The sequence below is a fragment of the Hippopotamus amphibius genome, chromosome 11 (genome assembly GCF_030028045.1).
Source record: "Hippopotamus amphibius kiboko isolate mHipAmp2 chromosome 11, mHipAmp2.hap2, whole genome shotgun sequence".
In the NCBI taxonomy this organism is placed as follows: domain Eukaryota; kingdom Metazoa; phylum Chordata; class Mammalia; order Artiodactyla; family Hippopotamidae; genus Hippopotamus; species Hippopotamus amphibius.
The window spans coordinates 70,153,406-70,169,598 of NC_080196.1; the positions used below are offsets into that span (position 1 = coordinate 70,153,406).

At 40.4% G+C, this 16,193-nt stretch overlaps 1 protein-coding gene across 1 annotated transcript in view; it reads left to right on the top strand.

Annotated features, from left to right (window-relative positions):
- Window positions 1-16,193, top strand: part of CDH2 (cadherin 2) — a 221,866-nt gene that overhangs the window by 21,914 nt on the left and 183,759 nt on the right. The window contains exon 2 of the mRNA XM_057699943.1: window positions 6,822-6,933. Within this exon, the coding sequence (XP_057555926.1) occupies window positions 6,822-6,933 (112 nt within the window). The remainder of the gene's footprint in view (window positions 1-6,821; window positions 6,934-16,193) is intronic.

Sequence of the window (16,193 nt, forward strand, 5' to 3'; positions counted from 1 at the left end):
GAGGACGCGCCCACTGCTTTCATCTTGGAAGAATTGCGGAGAACGGGGGAGTTACGAATGGACTGGGGATGGGATAACGTCCCAATGAAAAGAAACGCCAAATTCAGAAGATGTGGTTTTCAGACGAAGGAATGGAGGGCCCCATGTTGACCTGGGGCAGAACTCTCCAGCCAGTAATGAGGAAAGGTTGGCTTGCAATTTTCATTTTCAGACATACACGGTAATTAGGAGATAGCATGCATTGTTCAGAACAGAAAAAAAATAATTGTTTCTTTATTCCCTTTGTTGCAAAGTTATTCTGCTTGGAGACTGGGACAGAAAGGCAGGTATGCCGGTATCTGGAGTTCAGAACGGTTTGGAGAGATGGAAGTATTGGGTTGGATGTGTGGCTGGCTGCCTGGGCCACACGGGCACTTGTTAAATATACTGATTTCTCCACCACATGTCTTGAAGTTCTGTTTTACCGAGTCTTGGGTTGGGAGCCAGGAATCTGAATTTTTGGCAAATGTCCCAGATGACTTGCTATGCTGAGTACGTTTGGGAACTTTTAGGACAGACATACCACGAGGTAGATTCATGTTGTCATGATAGCATTAATACTGTTTTTACTCATGGCTAATACTTTGAATAACTGTGTGCCAGACATTATTCTAAGTGCTTTACATGTGATCTCATTTAATCCTCACAGCTGCCCTGTGGGTGGGTGCTGTTACATCATACACATTGTACCTATGGGGGAACTGGGATTACTCACGGAGAGTAAACGATGGGCGGGATTCAAACGCAGGCACTCTGGCGCGTCGAAGGTCTGGGCTCCAAAACTGCTTCATGGGCTACCCCTCTTAAGAGCCTGGTTTATGGCTCTGGGTCAGTGGGAAGGGCCATGTCTGGGCATGGGTCACGCCCTGTCTTTAGAATCTGAGTGGCATCATTATGAAGACATTGGGGTGATCCAGACAGCTGGGAGGAATGACTAAATGTGGATGGAATTATTAATTTATCAAGATCAGATCTTGGAGGGTTCCATGTAATTGCTCTTCCCTTGGGGCCCCGAATCAGAGCAGATACTGGAAGCCAGGACTTAACAGTTGCCTGGTGAAACAGACCTGGGTTGTTTGGGTTGACTGCACACTCAATATAAATCAACAGGGCCTTTGTCTCTGCTGCACCTTTTGCCTGGGATGCCCTTTTCCACTTCCTCCTCTTTCTCCTGGCAAATTTTTAATCATCTTTAAAGACAGAGCCTAAATGTCACTGCAGCTATGGAGTCTTCTTTGATTTCTACAGGCAGATTTATCATCCCAATCTGCTGCTTTAGCACCTTGTTCCCCATGTTATAATTTTGCGATTATCTTTCACAGTTTGTGCCAGTCATGTCCACGGTCACTCAGCTGGAAACAGGAGGAGGGAAAAACCTCCTCCCTCCCTCCCACTCCAGTCCCTGCCCTCACTAAGCTGGAGGAATCACTTTTACCTGTTTGCATATTGATACAATTGCCCCTTTTTCATTTCTGCAGCCCCTGTCTGATTCAAGTCTGTGCCTTAACTTGTCCCCAACCTGTCACTTGTCCCCCCACCTCTCCCCCGCCCACCCCCTGCCAAACGCACACATTTCCCACGAAGAATCAGAGAATTCTCTATCAAACACCAGCTGCCTGTGCTGCGGACGTGTGGTGCCTGCTCCCCACAGCTAGCAGGATCACCCCACGCCCCCAGCCATCTATGATCTAACCCCGTACAACTCTCCAGCCTCAACTTTTGACTCCCTGCCTCGCTTCTTGGACTCCAGTGACACTGAACTCATTGTAATTCCCCAGGCAGTGTGCCGTTTCTTGCCGCCTTGTTCTGTCTCAAGCAGTGACCGCCTGGGATGGCTTCCCCGCCCCCCACTGCCTGGCTTCTCCTGGGCTCCGCTCTGGGGAGGCCCCCAGATCCCACCGTGGGCTCTCCTCTCCCCACGCCCTCTGCACCCCTCCCCCTCTCACTGCTGCTGTCTGTTGCCGTCATCTCTATTTTGTTCTCACTTGAAGCCTTGCACTTCTTAAGGGCAGGGCTGTATTTCCTTCTGTTTCCCGTGGCAAGTGGACTCTCAGTACATGTTGCTGCAGAGAATTATAATTATTTGTCGTACTTGGCAAGACTAGAGGGTTAGAATCCTGCCTCTTCCTGTGAGATCTTGGGTATTCATCTCTGAGTGATAACCTATTTGTTCATTTGTAAAATGTGAATAATTTCACTCCCCTCAGGGGCCTATTGTGAGAATTAAGCCAGACGGCAATGTTTTATAAAACTTAGCATCCTGTTTCAGGGATCTACAAACTTCAGTCCTGGTGCCCGATTTTGTATGGTCGGGAGTCTTTTCCACATTTTAAAATGCTTTTTAAAAAGTCATAAGCATAATAATACTTTTTGACACATGAGAATTACATGAAATTCCAATTTTGGTGTCCACAAATGAAGTTTTATTTGAATGAAATAAAGCCACGTTTATTCACTTACTGATTACCCACTTTTGCACTTTGACAGCAGAGCCTAGTAGGTTCAGTGGAGACCCTGCAGCCTGAAAAACCTCAAATATTCACTCTCTGGCCCTTTACAGAAACTGGGTGCTGAGCCCTACATTATTCAAGTTAGGAAAATACATGTGATTCACAGCCCCCTTCTTGTACAGGGAACTTTTCAAGAGGAGGTTTCCTCTCTTTGAACTTCTGGAGCCTCCTCTTGGTCCCCGCAGTGATCAGATAGTGGCAGGTTCGGGGGAGCCACAGGGGCTGGCTTTGGGCTTTCGGAAAAGGAAAATGTTCCAAGAAGAGTTTCGTGGGCTGTTGGAATAACTAGTGACCTTCCCACTGCTGGGGGTGTTAAGGGTAGTGGTCACTGGTTTTCTGGGTCACTGTAGAGCTGGGTTTCACACCACTAGCCCTGTTGACCTCTGGGGCTGGATAATTCTCTGTGGTGGGGGCTGTCCTGGGCATTGAGCGATGGTTGGCAGCATCCCTGGTCTCTGGCCACTAAAAGCCAGTGGCATCTCCTCTTCCAATTTCAACAACAAATGTATCCAGACGTTGCCAGATGTCCCCTGGGGGGCGGGGGTGGGCAGTACCGCCCTGGGTTGAGAATGAATGTTGGAGAACGTTCAAGCATTATGGGTGAGACTACAAAACTTTAAATATCCTAAAAGCTGTTGGCACTAGAGGCTTCATGAGTTGGAGCTGGCTTCCCTGGGCGGGTTGTGTCACCAGCTCTAGGGTCTCCCATGATCTCAGACCCAGTCCCAGCCCCCGTTTTGTAAGGTTGCTGTGAGCATTGGATGAGGTATCCAGGCATCTACACAAGACCTGTTTGGAGATTGTATTCATTTCAGTGCTTCCTGTCTGCTTTCTGAACATGTTAATTTTGTTATTCCTGGACTATTAAAAGGAGAAATTAATAATAAAATAATAGGGAGAAATACATTTTTGAATAATTCGATGGAGCCTGTTTTTAAGAAAACACATTATAGAATAATAATAGCATGTTATTTTGTGGATCCATTTTGTCTTGGAGAAGAAGACTTTAGAAAAGGTTCAGCTGTTTAAAAATATAAAAATTTCATAAAACAATACAGGACACCCGTGGGTATTTAATATTGGTAGTCAGTACTTGTTAGAGATGTGCTTTACAGACACGGTTTCAGGAATTCTCACAGCCTATGTGGGTAGGTACTCTTTTCCTTGGTAAGGAGAAGGAGAACAGAATTTCCCTTTTCAGAGGTAAGGCAGAGACAGAAGCTCAGAGGTGAACGTTCACAGCGTTAAAGTTGGACTTGATGTGGCCTTGAAATTCCATTCCTGTGGGTGTGGATGGGGAGCACGTTGCTGCTAATTCCTCTCCGTTAGGGCAGATCCACTGGAAAACAGGACACTAGGAGTGGAGTTAAAGAAGAAAGGACAGTTTTCCTCTAGTCTGTAGATTTCATTGCCCTCTGAGAGTTTACCTAGAAAACTGCATGCCACCCTGACCCCACCGCCCAGGATGGAATGTGATCCTTGTTTGCCTCTGGCCCGATGCCACCTCCCAGCTTTGTTCCCATTTACCTCCTGGGGTTAGGTCCCCACCATGGCCCCCCTCTGTAGGGGGAGGGCTAGAGGTGGAGGCCCCTCAGCCTTTACCCTATCATTGGGACACAGGTTTACATCACATTGGTCCAGTTTTTACGGTGAACTTGGGACTTCCCTTTAGTTGTTTTAGTTAGCTAAAAGCTAACTAGAAGCGCTTGATCTGTGCCAGGCCCAGTATAAGTGCCTGGATATTTGCGGTAAGTAGCAAAATATCACCCAGTGTCCCAAACTTGACTGGTGTTGGAAGTCCAAGTTCTCACTTGTCAGAGAGTCCTAGCTATTTTCTCTTCCTCATTTTGAAATATGCAGAGCAGGCAGGATATATAAGGAATGATATACTTTGCACCCACATGCCTGTGCACACCTTCATATTTTACCCTCTTTGCTTTAGATTCTTTTGGAAAGAAATGAATTATGACAAATAAAATCAGAGCCGCCTGTAGGATTCTTCTTGAGGCTTTTCCTCACTCTCCTTCCCCTGGGGTAGCCACTCTCCTAAATTTGGTGCTTATTGCTACTTTGTATATTTTTATATTCTTACTACATATATATTATTGTACATTACCCTTTGAATTTAAACCTTATATTATAAGAATAGTCATCAGTCATGCTTTGGATTTTTGTTTTTTGTTTGCAGGATTTAGACTGCAGCACACTTTGTTACCAATCTGAATTTGGAATGTTGTATGAATAGATTTCTGAACTTACTAAAGATAATGGTCATTTCCTAGGTTGATTTATAATTTAATTTCTCTTTCAACCTTACGTGAAAGTTAAAGAAACTCAGTATTTGTTTGTTTTGAGATGGAAACTTGTGGATAAATGTAGCTCCAATTCTTCAATTTTAAAGCTTTTTTTTTTTTTTTTTTTTTTGACTAAGTGAAAGTGGTCCATTTCTCCTACTGATGGGCATTTAAGTAGTTTCTCGGTCCTGTGGTTACAACCCTGCTGCAGTGAACATTCCTGCACATGTCAACTGGGGCACCCATGGGAGGGTTTCCCTGGGAATATAGTAGGATATGTCTACTTTTATCTTTCCTAGAATTTTCTAAATTGCACTCCAAAGTGACTGTATCAGTGTCACTGACACCTGTGTAAGGGGGTTGATTGTGTCCTTGAGTTGAGACAATCTTTTCTGGCCCATAACAGACTTTATATTGTTTGCTAATTTGGTGGGTCTGACCTAACATCTCACTGTTGCTCCTAATACGTTTTTGAGATTAGATACTGCGTGAGGTTTAACAAAGTCCAGACGTCTTTTTCTCTTGATTTTCTCAGATCTTAAAAGAACCCTTTACATATTAGATTAGTCTGGATTCTTGCAACTTTAGTACTTGTAGCACTTTCAGTGCACCATCCAGGAAGTCCTCTAGTTGTGAAGCCGTGCTGTATGGCTTCATTCAGACAACTGCTTTGAGGCCCCTCTATTTCTGGGGCCTCCCTTTCTCCTTCGTCCCAATTTCTGATTCTTCTCCCCAGGGCAGACTGCTCCTAAGGCTGGCTCTGCAGCTTTTGAAATCCCTCCTTCAGGCAGCTTCTGTTCGCTTTCTTCCTCCTATATTTGGATCTCCATCAGGGCCGGGTAGAGATTTTTATAATTAATGTAAATGCTGCATGCGTTCTACTGAGGCTTAATCATCCTGTGATGATGTTGGTAGGAAGTAGGGAAGAAGTAGGGAAATTAACTCGAAGGGGTAGTTGGGTAGCACTTGGTATGATAGAGTTTTAAGCCCACTGTGTATGTGATGAGACAGAAGAAGATGGCAAGAGATAGTGACTTTCTCATTTTTAAGTATAAAAAGGAAACATAATCGTATTAATCTTTATTTACATTTTTACTGTGTCCTTGTCCTCAAATTGCAGAAAGATACACTTTTTTTAAATTGAAGTATAGTTGACTTACAATATTGTATTAGTTTCAGGTGTACAGCAAAGTGATTCAGATATATATATGTGTATATATATATATTTTTTTCTTTTTTAGGTTCTTTTCCATTGTAGGTTATTAGAAGATATTGAATATAGTTCCATGTGCCATACAGTAGGTCTTTGTTGTTTGTTTTATGTATAGTAGTGTGTATCTGTTAATCCCAAATTCCTAATTTATCGCTTCCCTGCCTTTCCCCTTTGGTAACCATAAGTTTGTTTTCTACCTATGTCTTTGAGTCTAGAGAAGTATATACTTTTGATTAACTGGTTTTACTTGGTGTAAAACACTCTATATCTTGCAGTAAGTATATTGCGGTTTTGTTTTTTAATTCAAGGGTATATTGAAACAAACTTCATAGAGAATTAGATGAGAATATAAAAGTCGATATGTTCAAACGTATACATGTTTCTTGGGAAGTTAGTGATGGTGATTTGTGGAGCCTCCAAACTCTCTGGCTGTCCCTGCCTGTCCGCCCACCCCCACCCCCACCCCTTCACTTGAGAGTTTTTCATTCACAATGACCATTTTAATGGAAATGTTCAGTCCTTAGAAGAACCTGGAATGTGCATTATTTAGATTTTGCTGGACAAGACAAGTGGGATTTGTTTCTTCTACTCCAGTTATCAAAAAGATTAACCCCTTTGCCCTCTACATTCTGATTGTAACCACTCGGAAAACAAAGGGGTTATTTGTACAAAATAGTGGGAAAAGCAAGGCTTTATGCCAAGTGGGATGTTGCTCTGTTGAAGGAGGTGGCAGTCACGGCACACATTTTTTTCCTTGTGTTGCAGGCGTCTGTGGAGGCTTCTGGTGAAATCGCGTTATGCAAGACTGGATTTCCTGAAGATGTTTACAGTGCAGTCTTGTCCCAGGACGTGCTCGAAGGACAACCTCTTCTTAATGGTACGATCTCAGAAGATACATTTGTACACATAGCGTCTATGCTCTTGAAACACAGTTCTGTTCGCCTTAAAAAGTCTCTAAATGATCTCTACTGTACAACACGTGCGAATTTTTCACAGTCTCTATAATGAGACTGTAGGGACTTTATTTTAGGATTACAGAAGAGCTCCCAAATCTCTTATGTACATAACTGGAAGGCTCCCCATCTCTTGAAAGCATCAGAGATCTTCTGTTTTTCATTTACAGTGGAAACCATCACACAACTAATTTTTACACTTTTTCTGCCTACATGTTACTTATGTTGAAAAATCATATTTACCAGATATCCGATTCTTCTGGTTTAAAAAATTATTTACAGCTATCAATCTCCTTAGTATTTTGAATCAAAGAAATTGCTATAGTATTATCTCTGCTAAGACATGTCAAACTTTAATACTTAGCAAAATTATAATGAACAGATTTAGCAGGTAAAGTCTCCAGGCAGGAGTGTGAAATCCATATTTTTATTATGCTATTGTTTATAGAAGTTACTGGATAGCTGATTTAGTTGTAATGTGTGTGAATGTCTAGTATAGACTCATCTCCTATCTAGATATGAATCAAGTTCACTGTAGTTATCATATAAAAACTGTCGCCAATAAGTCTAGGTAAAATCTGAAATAAAACTTGAAACCGAAAGCAAAATTGAAAGTCCCTTCTGTTACCTCTCATTGAAAACAAATAAAATTTTGGTTAGTAATATTTTCATGGACTTATGTATCATTGCACAAAATGTCATTGAGATGGGAAAGCAAGAAGAATTGATTAGTTAGTTGTATTTAAATTCTAATTACCCAGAAATCGTGCATATCTCTGAGGCTGTTTTAGACAGCCGTTTTTGGAAAATCTGAGCAACCTCAACCAATTAATTTACATAGGGCTCTACCACACACAGCCTTAATTGAAGTGTCTCTGCAGGTCTGACACATCTTAGTGGTACCAAATGTAAGAGTACCACAGACAGAGGACTTTGAAATGTAAGTGGCCCCTTAGCTGCTAAGGTTCTTTGGTGCAGGTGATCATTTTATTTTCATTTCTGTTCTGATTGTGATTTGCTCACACCTCTGTGGTCTTTCTGAAGTTGATATTTTTTTAAGACATCCTCCCGTCCCTGCCTCATCACATGATATTTTAATGAGTAAATGTTAAGTCAGTCTGTTTCAATGCTGAATTGCTGTCTCATCTAGTGGTTAATGTTTGATGTGATAGAGGTTTAATTCAAATCAAAGTGTGTAGATTTTTTTTAACTTAATATCAGTCTCAGAGTTCTGCACATTTGCCATTTTTTTTAAATCTTTTCATTATTATGTGGCATCCTAGGACCTATGTGACCTTAAATATTATTCAAATGCTGAAAAAATATATTGATACGATTCTAAAGAATAATGCAGGCAAATCAAAAATGTCAGTGGAATTGTGTTGCATTTTTGCATTTTATTTTTGAGATTCATTTTTAAATGGATAATTCCTTCTCCTAGTTTCTTTTTCTAAACGCTTGTTGAAATTTGCTGATTACAAATAAATACATGGTCTGTCTCTAGAAGCCATTGACTTAAGATGAAATACACTGGCATGCCGAATAGTTTTGAAGATGAAAGGCTGTTTTTTAATTATCAGATAATGCTGGTGACAGTAGAAACTGGACGCAACTGATTGCCAATGTCATTTTAGTATGACCTGGAAACTTGGGACTTCTAAAGTTGTAAATATAACAGATTGAAAATACTTTTGACTTTGTGCTCTAGCCAGCGATGAGGGAAGTGTATATGACAGTATTTGGTAGAATTTCTATGCTTTCAGTATGCCCAGTTGTTACCATTTTTATCTTTTAGCCCTTTTCTTAAAAAATTTTTGGCTGAGGCATGAGGGATCTTAGTCCCCAGCCAGGGTGCAACCCACGTCCCCTGCAGAGGAAGTGCAGAGTCTTAACCACTGGACTGCCAGGGGAGTCGGCTTTTAGCCTTTTTCATAAAACTCTTTCTCACCTGACACACCATTACGTTTTTTTTTTTATCATTCATAGAATATGTTAAAGGACACCAGCATCTTAATGTGCAAAATATAAAGTTCATAATATTGATTCATAGAAAAAACTTTTGTTTTGGAAGGAGGAAGGCTTTTGTGGAACATCAGCATTCCTTTCTAAAAGAGTGTTATCACTAGTTATATCTATTTGGGAGAATCATTGCTTAGAAGAATTCTAGTTCTTTTTTTTACCTTTTCTATCTTTTTGGATTTTTTAGTGAGATAAGAATCCAAAGGTGGGTGTGTGTACTGAACCCAGATAAATACCATGCTGTAATCACGTTCATGAATTCTCTGTAGTGCACTAAGTCTGCTCACCATGTATATTCTAAAGCTGAGCAGGATCTATTCCTAGGCCAACCACGGTGATCACTTTTGCCATGGCTTTGTGATTTGCAGTGCTCAAGGAAAGAAGTAATTGTGCATAAGAAACATACAACAGTTTTCCAAGGCATCTGCCTCGTGGCAGGTTCTACGATATTAAGGTTGACATTAGAGTCGAAAAGCCTGTTGAAGTCATAACTCCCAACTCTTGATGCTTCCTTTAATTTCCCACTGATGACGTTTGCGAGAGGAGGACAGTAGTCCAAGCATATGTACAGGATGGTTTCATAGGGTCATTCCTGGAGCACTAGACGTTGTCGAGAAGTCTAACATTTGGGTGTATGGGTGTCCCGTGAGTGCTGATTCTTTTTCAGACACTGAAGTCCCAGTCTTTGTGAAGGTGCTTGAAAAACATGAAGCATTAGATGGAGAGAGAAGGTGTTATAGTTGTGTTAGAAAAGCTGGACTCTAGTCTAAAGAGCATCCTCTTCTTCCCCCTCCGCCCCTCTATTTTCTGCTGTTATAATGAATTTCATAGAAAGAATGGACTCAGTGAGCTAGTTCTATTCCTCCAGTTTCTCTTCTGGTTTTCATCTGTGAGTTTTTGGTAAAATCATAAAGAGGGCAAATATATTTTGGGATCAACCTCACATTTCATATTATATCATGTCGAATATTTCCACACTTTTGAAAAGAGTTCAGTACTTTAAAAAAAAAAAGGCTATCCAGGCCTCTGTTCCGTTTTGTTAGCAAAACCAGATTTTGCTTAACTGTGCCTCTATTTTTGCATTTACAGGTTGTTTCCAATTTTTCTCTTACATGTTATGCTGCTATGGAGATGCTTTTTTAGCGAACTTTGATTTTTCTTTAGGGATATTTTCTGTGGGGATTTGTGTTCAAAAGCAAAATTCCTAGGCCAAAGGGAATGGAGAGTATGACACTGTTTTTTGTTTTGTTTTCTTTTCTTTTCTTTTTTTGCATTTTTGTAGAAGTCTTCTTTTCAGGGCTACAAGTATGTTATTTCTTTTCTCCATCCTTATTACCATAGAATTTTACAATATTTTTTCATTTTCCTACTTCCCCTCAGGTGAAAAACATTCCTTTTTTATCCTGTGGTATTCTGTGGGTTTGCCTTTTGTAAGTTAGGATCAATTTTAATATGTTTTAGGTCATCATTTTTACCTTGCATTTTTCTATTCTGTTTTAAAAGCATTTCTTGCCAACCCCCTCATTTTACAGATAAACAAATTGGAGCTCAGAGAGATTATAGGCTTTTCCCATGATTATGCAGTTCCTTAGATTATTAGCTGCAGATCTGGAATTAGAACTCAGGTTTCCTGATACCTAATTTAGTTATGATGATGATAGGAAAACCATTACGGAATAACACAGGGAAGAGTGAGAGCAAGCCTACCTGTCATGTGTCTTGTGACAGGTTTATCTTAGAGCTGGTCTTCTTTATTTCCCACTTGACACCACGGGCTTGTGTGTTACTAGATACGTTTGGGAATTGGTGACTCTAAGGCAAACAAACCCCCCTATGATTAAAAAATATCTCTCAATGATTGTCACCATGAGTGTTTTGTGCATACCTGTTTATAAGCAGAAACATTTAGGGCTTTAGAAAATAATATTTAGTCTTGAATATTTAGCACACTCCACTGAGCTAGAAAAAAATCTCTTGTGGTAGCACATTACTTGAAAATAAAATAACTGCAATCATAAATTTTCATTCTGTCGCCAGCAGTGTATCTGACACTAGAAAATAACAACCACGCTGCGACATTGCAGAGAGCATCTAGGCTGTTTTCAGTGTGGATGTGAAGAGGGCTTTTCCTGTGTGTTTTGCCTTGGTGATCCGCAAGCTTAGGCATCTCGCTAAGTAAACTCCTCCAACTCTGGTCAACATAAATAGCAACCTGCAATTACCAAGAAGCTCTTCAGTAATGCATTCAGACCCACCAACTCTGAGCAGCCCATGATGATTATTTTCAACGAGATGGAATTCGATTTAGATTAGTTTACTTCCTGAGTGAGGCTCGTCTGCATTAACATACTGGGAGGAAGCTGGCCTACGGTATCTTCAGATAACAGTACTGAAATATTATTTAGTGGGACTATGCAACTCACTACTTTTTTTTTTTTCTTTATAAATTTATTTATTTATTTTTTTGGCTGTGTTGGGTGTTTGTTGCTGCACGTGGGCTTTCTCTAGTTGCGGAGAGCGAGGGCTACTCTTCGTTGTGGTATGCAGGCTCCTCATTGCCGTGGCTTCTGTTGTTGCAGAGCATGGGCTCTCGGTGCGTGGGCTTCAGTAGTTGCTGCACACAGGCTCAGTAGTTGTGGCTCACAGGCTCTAGAGCTCAGGCTCAGTAGCTGTGGTGCACGGGCTTAGATGCACCACAGCATGTGGGATCCTCCGGGAGGAGGGATCGAACCCGTGTCCCCTGCATTGGCAGGCGGATTCTTAACCACTGCACCACCTAGGAAGTCCCAACTAACTGCTTTTTTAATGATATAAGTGCTTGTGTATGATATGTATTACTGAATTGGGAAGTCATCTGTATTTTAAGCAGTTCTGCTGTGTTCCAGCCTTGTATGAATATGTTAGGAAACCTTGGCTTTTGTTTTAATTAGTTTTTTTTTACTGTTTTGATAAATCTTTTCTTTTGTTATTGAATGGCTAAATGTTTTAAGATATTTAAAAGGTAGGTTTATAAACATCTTGTTTATATAGATGGGCAGCCCTTTGCACTTTACTGATTTCCAGTTGATTGTGAGAAAAGGCGTTAAGTACTGAGATTGTTCTCTTGGATATTGATGATAAGCTCTTAGCAGTTACAAGTGAAATGCAGCCATGGGGATTCTCAAGGGTGGAGAACATTTTTTTTATACCTTGTGGCATTTTTTTAAGGACTATTAAGTATATAATGAGATCAACATAACAGCTAAGAAACTTCATCCTTGTTTTCATCGTAATCATTTGGACCTTATTTATGACTTGGAGTGTTTTTTATATCCTTTTTGATGTGATGTATTTTAGGTCCAGGTTTCTTAAGGTAATGCTACGAAACAAGATTAGCCAGTTTGGATGGTCTCTCTCTCTTTTGTTTAAGTCATTTTGCAGTTATTCATAGCCTTGAGTGATTTGGAGTAGCCTAGGTCTGCCATCTCACAAACTAGCAGCCAGATTGGTGATAAAGAAAGTAAGTCACATTTCACCTATGCAGACGTGTTAGCAAGCAGGCACCGAATGGTGTAAAGTCTGTCCTAAGATCAGGGAGCCCCTTTCTCTCTTTCCTTTTGGCTATCTAGTATGCTTCTGGTGGACAGTAGAAAATAAACACAATAAATAAGTAAAATTTATTTTAGATGCTATGGTGAAAAATAATGCAAGCAACGGAAATAGGCAGACTGCGTGGTTTTGTTGTTTGAATAGGGTGTTCGGGGAGACATCATTGCATAGGAGACATTTGGGTAAGAACTGATGTTGCAGATGGTCCAAGAGCTATAGGTAACTAGCAGAGGAACATTCGGAATAAGAGCAAACAGAAGTGCAAACAAAGGCCCTGAGGCAGGATTGTATCTGGAATGTTGAAGGAGCAGCAAAGAGCCTCCATGTGACAAACACGGAGAGCTGAAGGGGCAGAGGAGTAAGGGGCGAGGTCAGATGAGGCCGGAGCAGCGACAGGCCACGTTGTGTGCAGTCCTGTAGACCACCATGAGGATGTAGGCTTTGGCTACGAGGAGGTAAAAGCTGTCACAGGGCTTTCAGCAAAGGAAAAACATGATTTGACTGACAAAATAGTATTATTCTGGCTGTTGTGTTGAGAAAAAAAACCAAATGGGGTGTGAGGGGAAGAGGAGACCAGTTAGGAGGCTAGTGATAATCTAGGTGAGAGAAGACAGTGGCTTGAACCAAGGTAGTAGTTGTAGAGGTAGGAAAAGGGGATGGACCCCAAATATGGAAAAAGTAATTTATTGAAGTGAAATTTATATAACGTGAAATTAACCATTTAAAGGTGAACCATTCAGTGGAATTAGTGCATTTCAGTGTTGTGTAAGCAGCACCTCTGTCTAGTTCCAAATAATTTTTACCACTTCTAAGTAAAACTCCTTATCCAATACGCGTTTTTCTCCCAAATCCTCTTCAGTTCCACAAATCTTTTGTGTCTAGCTTCTTTCACTTAGCATGTTTCAGAGGTTCATCCAGATTGTAGCGTGTGTCAGTACTTCATTCCTTCTTACGACTGAATGGTATTCCACCGTACATATGTATATGTGTATCTAGTTTACAATATTTTTTTAAAGTTTGAAGTCTTTATTTTGACATACAATGAACTGCATATACTTAAAGTGTACAACTTGATATATTTTTTTCTTATTAGTAATATATATATGGCAATCCCAATCTCCCAGTTCATCCCATTCCATCCCTCCCCCACCCCTGCTTTCCCCCCTTGGTGTCCATCTGTTTGTTCTCTACATCTGTGTCTCTATTTCTGTCTTGCAAACCGATTGATTTTTCTATATTTTGCATATACGTGTTAATACACGATATTTGTTTTTCCCTTCTGACTGACTTCACTCTGTATGACGGTCTCTAGGTCCATCCATGTCTCTACATATGTCCCAGTTTCATTCCTTTTTGAGTTTACAATTTGTTTACCCATCATTAATTGGTGGACATTTGAGATTTTATCACCTTTTGGCTATTGTGAATAATGCTGGTCTGAACATGTGTATACATGTACTGTTTTGAGTACCTTTTTTCAATTCTTTTGGGTGTATACCTGGGGATGGAATTAAGAGGTCATATGATAATTCTGTGTTTAACTTTTTGAGGAATTGACAAACTGTTCTCCACAGCAGCTGAATCATTTTGCACCAACAGTATGCAAGGGTTCCAATTTCTCAGCATTCTCACCAAAACTTGTTATTTTCTGTTTATTTTGATTGTAGCCATCGGAGTGAGTGTGAAATGGTACCTCTTGGTGGTTGTGATTTGCATTTCCCAAATGAGTAATAATGTTGAGTATCTTCTCATGTGTATCATTTGTAAATCTTCTTTGAAGAAATGTCTATTCAGGCCGTTTGCCCATTTTTTAATTGTTTGGTTTTCATTTTTGCATTGTAAAAGTTTTTATACTTTCGGGATACTAGACCCTTGCCAGATAGATAATTTGTAGATATTTCTCCCATTCTGTAGGCTGTCTTTTCATTTTCTTGATAATATCCTTTTATGCACAAAAGTTTCTAACTTTGATGCGGTACAACTTACCTGTTTTTCCTGTTATTGCTTTTGCTTTTGTTGCCACATCTAAGACTCCCTTGCAAAATCCAAGGTCATAAAGATTTTTTCCTGTATTTTCTTCTAAGATTTTTACGATTTTAGCTCTTCTGTTTAGGTCATTGACCCATTTTGAGTTAACTTTTGTATATAGTGTGAGAGAGAAGTCCAACTTTATTCCCAGAATATGTTTTGGCAGCAGAGCTGACAGGAGTTGATGGATTGGATGAAAGGTGTGAGAAAAGAGGGGTCAAGGACGACTCTAATATTTGGTCTGAACCCTGGGAAGGACGTTAGTCACTGAGGTGGAAACAATCAGAAACTTGGTTTGAGTGTGTGGAGATGAATATCAGAGATAAGTAAGAAGACATTTAGATGTGGGTTTGGGATTTAGTGGAGTGGGCTGGGCTGCAGAGTGGGGAGTCCTAAGTGTATGAAGGAAAGCCATCACCCAGGGTGAAATTACTAAGGACTTTCACTAAGTATGAGGAGGAGAAAACCAAAGACAGAAAATCATTTCATATGGAGCTTTTGAGCACTCCAGGGTTAGGAAGTCAGGATTAAGAGGTGGAATGGAGATAAACAACAAGGTCCTACTGTATAGCACAGGGAACTGTATTCAATATCTTATGACAAACCATAATGGAAAAGAATATGAAAAAGAATAGGTTACACTTTGCTGTACAGTAAAAATTAACACAATAGCAGGTTCCCACTAGCTATCTGTTTTACACATGGTAGTGTATTTATGTCAAACCTAATCTCCCAGTTCACCACCACCCCCCCCCCACCCCACCTATGTCCACACATCCGTTCTCTACGTCTGCATTTCTATTCCTGCCCTGCAAATAGGTTCCTCTTGCTCTGGGATGACCCAGATGGGTGGAATGGCAGGGAAACAGGAGAGATGTCCAAGAGGGAGGGGATATCTGTATATATATAGCCGATTCACTTCATTGTACAGCAGAAAATAACACAACATTGTAAAGCAATTATACTCCAATAAAAAAAAGAAAAAAGAAATTAACACTGTAAATCAACTTTACTGCAATAAAATAAAATTAAAAAAAAAAAACCCAAAGATTGGTTTTATACCTTTGTCAACATGATAATGGGCATTTCCTCTAAAATTTAGGTAGTTTTTGACTAAGGTCTCAGATGTTTGGGATATATGGCTGTTAAAATTTTACCCAGGAGCTTTTTCCTCCCCTTTACAGTTATGATTTCTTATCTTAAAGATATGATTCAAAAGGGAAAAAAGAGGAGGAATGGAGACTTAGAAAGAGTGACCAGAGAGTTAGGAGAAAAGTCAGTAGGACATGGTGTCTTCACAGGCAAGTGAAGGAGTGTTTCAAAGGGAGGGAGTGACATCTGTGCCAAATGCTACTGAAGGGTCGACTCAGATGAGGACTGAAAATTCACCATGGATTTCGCAGTGTGGCGGTAACTGGGTGTCTTTGATTTGGGTGTGTTCCACAGTCAGGTGGAGGAGGGAAGCTGGCTACAGATTGACTTTTTCTTCAGAAGGAAGGAGAGAAATTGGGTGGAGGTTGGATAGGGAAGCGGAGTAACCGAAGATGAA